The 8,990-nt window shown below is 31.5% G+C and overlaps 1 protein-coding gene across 1 annotated transcript; it reads right to left on the reverse strand.

Annotated features, from left to right (window-relative positions):
- Window positions 1–168: 168 nt before the first annotated feature.
- Window positions 169–8,990, reverse strand: LOTGIDRAFT_129263 (hypothetical protein; the record flags this gene model as incomplete). The annotated part of the gene is made up of 13 exons (XM_009064703.1): window positions 169–458; window positions 1,018–1,146; window positions 2,109–2,244; window positions 2,739–2,815; window positions 3,539–3,685; window positions 3,977–4,172; window positions 4,930–5,116; window positions 5,284–5,418; window positions 5,807–5,900; window positions 6,626–6,762; window positions 7,294–7,502; window positions 8,231–8,456; window positions 8,899–8,990. 13 exons carry the CDS (start codon window positions 8,988–8,990, stop codon window positions 169–171), a joined length of 2,055 nt encoding a protein of 684 aa, XP_009062951.1.

Here is an 8,990-nt window from a genome sequence, read left to right on the forward strand (position 1 = left end):
TAGAATCAAATCGGAATTTTTAAGCACCATGAGTATGAATTCACCAATGTGCATCTGAGAACAGCTCCACAAAATCTGATGGCCTCGAAGATGATTCCACTGTTGATTTACAGACAGGATTTATAAAGTGGTTAAATTACTAGACCTAATTAAGAATAATTAATTTATTCACCCTATTTTGAAATTTGACATTGATTCTATAAGATCAACATGACTCATATGAGGTTTCTTCACATTTTTCTGTAGTAAATCTTGTAATTTTTTCACATTTGAGTGCACAGTGTTCACTTTAGTATCAATGGAGGAATCACTAGTGTTCATATTTTGTCCATATATTATAGTGTTCACTTCATCCTCACTTTTAACGCTATACACAGTTTTAAAAATAGATTTAATTCGATCAGTAATGTGTTTCTTTAAATCTTCATCTCGACAAACTAAATTTAAAACAAATACACCTGAAATTAAATTAAAAGAACTATAAATAAAATGACACTAATAGAAATGATGTTAGTCATGCAGTTAGCAATTGGGAAAATTTTGCAAAGAACACATTCAGATTGTGTTTAATGAGCTCAGCATGTGGCATACTAAATTGTCAACCCACAAAAACAACAAGCTGAAGTTAGAACCTCAACCTGCTTGGTTATTCAACCCGGGAAAAACCTAATGCTCTAGGTTATTCAACCTGAGAAAAACCTAATGCTCTAGGTTATTCAACCTGGGAAAAACCTAATGCTCTTGGTAATTCAACCTGGGAAAAACCTAATGCTCTAGGTTATTCAAAATGGGCAAAAATTAATGCTCTAGATTATTCAACCTGGGAAAAACCTAATGCTCTAGGTTATTCAAAATGGGCAAAAATTAATGCTCTAGGTTATTCAACCTGGTAAAAACCTAATGCTCTAGGTTATTCAACCTGGGAAAAACCTAATGCTCTAGGTTATTCAATCTGGGAAAACCTTATTGTCTGGCCTTCTTAGCTTGAGAGATAATAAAGAAAATAAGACACCAAACCTGTTTCAGTCAAAACAGATGACACAGTCTTCAAAAATTCTTCTTCCACAAAAATTGGCGGTGAACATCTTAAACCTATACTTGGATCTTTACTGTCAATATCAAACATTATAACATCATATTGCTGACCTACAATTAATATAGATTATAGACATCATTTACAGTCAATATTCATCCCAGTACGTATCATATCATACAGCTTAGACAGAAGATTCACTGTCAATATCATACATCATAATGTCAACCGAGAAATTATATAGCTTAGAGAGAAGATTCACTTTCAATATCAAATATTATTACATCATACTGTCAACCTAGAAATTATATGCATCAGAGAAGATTCACTGTCAATATCATACATCATAATGTCAATCGAGAAAATATATAGCTTAGAGAGAAGATTCACTGTCAATATCAAATATTATTACATCATACTGTCAACCTAGAAAGTATATAGTTATGAGAGAAAATCTCTGTCAATATCAAATATTATTACATCATACTTATCATCATTATATTACACTGTCAACTTACAAATTTTGCAGTTTACAGAGAAAATTTACAGTCAATATCAACCATTATTTTATCATACTGTCAACCTAGAAAATATATCGATTATATTGAAGATTTACTGTCAATATCAATATAATTACACCGTACTGTCAACCTAGAAATATAGTTTTGAGAGAAGATTTACTGTCAATATCAATATAACTACATCATACTGTCAACCTAGAAATTATATACATTAGAGAAGATTCACTGTCAATATCAACCATTATCATATCATATTGTCAACATAGAATTTATACAGTTTACAGAGAATGTTTACTGTCCATATATCAAACATATTGTCAACCTATATCAAATTATAAAGGTTATAGAGAAGAGTGACTGTCAATACTGTCAATCTAGGTTGTCAAATTTTTGTCAATCTATTATTCAAAAGATGTGTTTCAGATGCCTTTATGTCAAGATATTCTAAGATATGATATTGAGCCATGTTTACAGAAGCAGGTTACAGAAGCTCATTATTTGATGGAAAATCGCTAAGAGGTTGCCATCTGGAATCCAAATAAACCAATTTTTACCTTTACTTGGAGAGTTTTTAATAAAATCTAAACCATCAGCAATATGAACTTGTAGATTATTGTCATTTTTAAACCCAAACCAATCTTTAGCTATTTTAACAATAGTTGGGTCTATATCCACTACATCTATATACAGCTAAAATATAATAATAGAATCCAATCTGATTATACAACATGACTCTTAAGTAATTTGAACAAAACAAAATGACTGTGAAACAAGACATTAATATTAGCAAGAAAATAATGAATGAATGCAATTATTGATAACTTAAAACAATTTCAATACCTAGTAAATCTTATATCAAACTCTGACTGATCAACGCTATTTAGATTGAAAATTTTGATTAGCAATTTATCATACCAAATTTCTAATTGGCTAATGAAAAAAGCCAGCAATTCAAAATGTTTCAGTTATAGACTTCAGATCGATCTTGAAAATGGCATTAGTTCTTTAAGGTTATAGAAGTTTGTTATGGCAAACAATTTTTGCCAAAAAAATTCATTTTGATTTGATTCAAAGAGCTTCATGGTAAATTTTTAATCTTTGCTATCAAAAGAAATATTGGATTGCAAATAGGGTCATTTTGACTGTTTAAATTGAACCTTGGATCAATAATACATGTTCCTCACCTGTGGTATATTTTGATGTATATAGAGTGGTAGAGCTCCCCCTCCTAAACCAATAATCAAACATGTTGTAGACTTATCTGGAAAAAAGAAACCAAATAAATTTCTGGCTCATTAAGATGGGGTCTGTCGTCAAATAGGCATTATTTGATATTGAAGGTTTCTATTAGATCAACAGGGCATTGAAGAGACGATAAATTCATTTCATTTAGTCTCAATTAACAAGACAGAAGAAAGATTAACCCACCAATCACACTGTGGTGATGTTGACAAGCTATAACATGATTACTTATCCTTCAAGAAGTTATCTGGTGGCAAAAAGGCTAACCCTCCAATCATACTGTGGTGATGTTGACAAGCTATGACATGATTACTTATCCTTCAAGAAGTTATATGGTGGCAAAAAGGCTAACCCTCCAATCATACTGTGGTGATGTTGACAAGCTATAACATGATTACTTATCCTTCAAGAAGTTATCTGGTGGCAAAAAGGCTAACCCTCCAATCATACTGTGTTGATGTTGACAAGCTATGACATGATTACTTATCCTTCAAGAAGTTATCTGGTGGCAAGAAGGCTAATCCACCAATCATTCTGTGGTGATGTTGACAAGCTATAACATGATTACTTACCCTTCAAGAAGCTTTCTGGTGGTAAAAAGGCTAACCCTCCAATCATACTGTGGTGATGTTGACAAGCTATAACATGATTACTTACCCTTCAAGAAGCTATCTTGTGGTAAAAATGCTAATCCACCAATCATTCTGTGGTGATGTTGACAAGCTATAACATGATTACTTACCCTTCAAGAAGCTTTCTGGTGGTAAAAAGGCTAATCCACCAATCATACTGTGGTGATGTTGACAAGCTAAATAACTTTTATCTATCACCAAATCTGCTGAGGTGGCACTTTTCTTTTTATTTCTTTTGTGTTCTCCTGTAAGATAATCTTTTCACATATCTCCATAAAAATGGAACATCTCATTTTTTTATGAATTCCGCTTAGTACTATTTCTTTTAAAGATGAAGAGTTGGAAAGTCCCAAATAGAAGTCAAAAGTGTCCACGATACACATAAAAAGGCTAGTAAACCTCTTTACAATCCCTTTAAAAACAGTTCATTTCAACATTTTACACCATTAACTTTTATTGTTTAACTCTACATATAAATATTTCAAAATACATAGTGAAAATTGGTGCATACTACTGTTTTAAAGGAAACCCAGAAAATATGACTTCACACTTGATAAACTTACCTACAACAAGTTTAACTTCTGACTGTATCAAACTCTGATTGGATAAAAATATGAGTCGTCTGAAGATATGACCATCATCACCAACAACGTCTTCTACAATATAGTCACCACCACTTTCACTCATATATTTCTTACGTACTGTTCTTTTACCAATATCAGATCCCAGAGATAGAAATGGTACCTAAAATTGGAAAAAAAATACTATAGATATGTTTAAACATTAGGGGGTGATTACATTAATAAATTTGTATCAAAAAATCATGAAACAGGAGTCAACAGATTTTTTTTATTAAACAAGACAGATTTTCTACAAAGAAACAAGACTGATTTATTTTATACTATTAAACAAGACTGATTTTTTTTATAATATCAAACAGGACTGATTTTCTATAAAGAAACAGGACTGATTGTTTTATATTATTAAACAGGACCGATTTTTTTATATTAATAAACAGGACTGATTGCTTTATAATATTAAACAGGACTGATTTTTTTATAATATTAAACAGGACTGATTTTTTTTAAATTATTAAACAGGACTGATTTCTATAAAGAAACAGGACTGATTGTTTTATATTATTAAACATGACTGATTTTTTTATATCATTAAACAGGACTGATTTTCTATAAAAAAAAAACAAGACTGATTGTTTTATATTATTAAAAAGGACTGATTTTTTTTATATTTTTAAACAAGACTGATTTTTTTATATTATTGAACAGGACTAATTTTTTTTATATTATTAAACAGGATTGATTGTCTATAAGAAACAGGACTGATAATTTATTATGAAACAGGACTTATTATTATAATAAAGGACTGACTCTGTAATATAATAATAATATAATAATACAGGCCTGAAATATAAAATTCAGAACTGATTTTGTAGTATTATACAAAACTGATTTTGTAGTATTATACAAGACATTTAAGATACCTTAATGCCAGGTCTGTAGAAAGGAGGAGCCAATTCCATAACTTTAGCTGACAGCTCATCTTGTATACTCTTCAGACTTTGATAAGAATGATTTCTATCCAGGAGAACCACAACTAAACGTTGAAACCCTGCGTTAGAAGACAGTTGTTGCCGACCGGCTTCTGTACTAAACAACCAGTCTGTTTCTCTAGAAAATAATAATATATACAATCAATTTGGAAGAGCTTGAAGTGACGGTGTGCACCAATGTACATAATATATTTTTAAACACTTATATCTTAGTGGAAAAACTATTAAAGAAATAATATTGATTACTACCAACGTTAAACAAGGGCAATAACTTAAAGTGCTTACCTTCCTTCTGGAGCTATAAATATAGCAAATTTATTAACACAGGGTTTGGGGCTATCTACTATGTACAATGTATATCTAGGAGCTTTCACCACTTCATTATACAGACATAATGATGGTTGATGTCCACTCATCGAGCTGGAAAATAAATTGAACTTTAAGATTTCTGAAATTAGATCTCTGAAATAACATCACCTTTAAGCGCTTCACGATCTATGAACATATGCTTCCATAAATTCAGTTCCTGGACAATAAGATAATAACGACTCCAAATGTAGAAAATATGACTGGATAATCATCTTAATCATCACTTTTGAAGTAATTTATAATGAGCTTTCCTTTTCCCTTTTTGAATTATATGATAAATAATCCATTTGATTTGAAAACTGTCACAAGTTTATTTGTAAATAATATTTTATCAACATATGAAAAGGTTTGAGGAACAGGTTTTCGTCTATTTAACTCACCTTCCAGATAGTTGTACATGCACAATAAAATTTTGAATTCAGTATTAATTTCGTCTTACTTGTTAGATATCTGTTCCCTCAATATACCATAGTACTGCATTTCTTTCACAACATTTACTAAGTTATCTACCTTTTCTACTCTCTCAATTTTATCTTCAAAACTAGAGATTTCTAAAATCTGAAATAATTCAAGGGATTGAAAGAGGCTTTCTTGAATTTGTGTGTTCATCAGGAAGATAATTATTTGAAGTTTTCTATGGAATTATAGGAACCATGTATGTCTGACAAGATAGTGTAATGGTGTTGACATACACTACAGGTGTTCCCAAGCCCACTACACATTAAAGGTCCTGAAAACATTTTTAAAATTTCTTTAACAATTCCCAACATTTTCTGCCAACTTCTTAATTTCATGAAACATTAACAAATTTCTAGCAATTCAAGATTTTTAAATAATCCTTCTTCCAATGGGTTTCAGTAATAGTGATGCAACTATCGTTCCAAAATACCACTCCGCTTTTATGCGTGTTGATTCAACTTAATTCTCACTCATAAATCTATTGTTATTTTTTATGTCTTATTAATATTAGGCCAGCCTTTCGTTCCATTTTTTTAGCTGTCATTTTTAATATAGCCATTAAAAGCTAATAAAAACAGAATGAAAGTTTGGTCTTATTTGATCCAATACCATTCAGTCTTTTCCAGGTATTCAACAATATTTTCTGAAACTCTACTGCTAGTATATCATGTTAATTATCAAAAACATGAAATGAAATAAAAATTTTCGCTCCAAATTAGAGAACTTTTGCCAGGGCAGTGGATTCTCTATTTTTTATTGAAAACTTTAAAATGCATTCACAGTCGATTGGCCAGACTACATTCACGATCAGCACAAACCTGTTTCATGCCCTCCATCTTTTTAAACTTGGTACAAATAACAGCAAAGACTGGCAACTGGAATTCTGAATCTGCAGGATTCCCAGAATGTATTCTATGAATCCTGATTGGCCAACCACTAAAAAGGACAAATCAAAACAATACATTACGGAATAAACACATCAAAAATTTTCAGTAATCCTAAACATTTGTATTTAAATTAGAAAAAATCAGAAGTTTCTATCGAAGTGTATTTCTTACTTATTGCTCAATAATTCAAACTATTATTCATTATGGAGGCTGTTCAAAGTTTTTACTTCATATTCAACACATTTTTCAAGACATATGGGAGATGTTCTCTGAAATAAGCGATATATCTATGTATCACAAGATATCTAAGTACTGATCTGTAGAAAATTGTAAAAAGAAATTAGTAACTGTAGAAAATGACTTTTAAACACTGATAATTCTGGACACACATGGATTCAAAGGCTCAAAAGTGAGCTGTGAACACTAGCTGTCCCTTTAACTAATATTACTACCAATAATGAGAGCATCAGATTGATTTTCACAGAATCACTAACAAAACAGAGTTAGCTTATTTCTTTTCTAACCAAATCTCAATATACCAGGAAGCAAAGAGATCTTATTTAAATTTGATAAAACTCACCTTTGACTAAAATGAGCCAGTAATTTCCGTAGGATATGATCCTGTAATAAACTGATACAGATATAACGTCCACCTAGCTTTAATACACGCTGTATTTCACTAAACATTTTATCTACAGTCAGTACGACTTCATTGTCTGTATTCACCATTAATGCATCTAGTGTACCTTTATCGAGAACTACAGAAAACTCTCCTTCTTCTAATGGCATCTGAAAGAAGGTACCATAAGTGATAAATATCAGTTGCATTGGTCTAATTACTCACGACTAGTAGTGCTTTGTGTCGGGTAATTTTAAGTGTGCATTTGGCTACTCGTGGTCGTGTGGAAAATATCTATCGTGTTTGATAATTTTGATCACTCGTGGCCAAGGCACACAGTATGCGAGTAACCGTGCGCGACTTTCTCAGATGATGAACACAACACGCATGCGTTATTGGTATTCAAAGATGGCAGTGTTCAGTGAAGTAGTGACAGAAGCAATCCTTGAGGATAAATTTGTTAAATTATGGCAAGATTACCCATGCCTGTATAATTTCCGATCGCCTAAATTCAAAGACAAGGACAAGCGTAACTATTACTGTTGTAGTCCACCATTTTGATTGATCATGCGACAGACTGACGTCAGATATAGTTGAGCGAAAGGCGCTTCATGTACGGGGAGTAGTGTGGTGAGAAAGTAGTGTGGTGAGAAAGTAGCGCGCGGGAGCCTTTGAGACAGAAATAACATAAAATATTAGTGCTCACTGATTTATGGGTTTTAGTTAAAAATATGGTGATTTTTAAATTTCACTGGAGAGAGTAATCATAGTTGTATAAATTTCATTCAACTATGAGAAAACAAAATACAATATTCTCTGTACATTCGGCACCACTCCCACTTAACTCAAAGGAAACAATGTGTGCCAATAAAAAGGACTGATTTCAGTCATTACAAACCTCTGTAACATCCATTTTAACAAAACTCATCTCGGTTCGAGTACGATTTTTATCAGTCATTTGTCTAATGACAACATCACTTATGTCGATGTTGGTGATATTTGTGATACCAACATCATATAAATCTGCTGAAAGTTGAGAATTACCGCATCCAACCATCAAAATTCTATCGTTAGTTTTAACATATTTATGCAAGATTCCACATAGCTGAGGGTATTCACCATACCTATAAAACAAAAATTTCTTTGCAAATTAGGGTTTGCTTTTTTTTCTAGGATAGGTTATTTAGTACACTATTGTCTTCTTACATCTAAAGTGGTAGAATATGTCAGCTACAAAATGAGAGAATTGTGTTAAAATTTTGTATTTATTTGTCAGTGTTGGGGTATTTTCCTCTCATGAAAAAGTTTATACCCTCACTTCATTTCTAAGAAATTTTAAAATAGATCTTTAATCATTTTTTCCCTTTCTGTAATGTGTGTCACAATGCACCAAATCAACTTTCGATCATAGGGAAAAGAAAAATCTTCCAAGGGACACAACAACAGTAGGCTACTTCCTCAGTTGAATGTCATCACATCATTCAGTTTAAAACTTGACTATAATTTATCTTATTTTAAAATATGCAACATATATAATATATCAATTGATCTTTTTTTTTATCTTACCATTCAAATGTTTTAGAACCAAGTCTTTTAAAAAATTTATCCCAATATTCTGGCGAGTCGAATTCAGTATGCGATTTTGGTAGTAACTCCAT

This window comes from Lottia gigantea (genome assembly GCF_000327385.1).
Source record: "Lottia gigantea unplaced genomic scaffold LOTGIsca_64, whole genome shotgun sequence".
NCBI lineage: Eukaryota > Metazoa > Mollusca > Gastropoda > Lottiidae > Lottia > Lottia gigantea.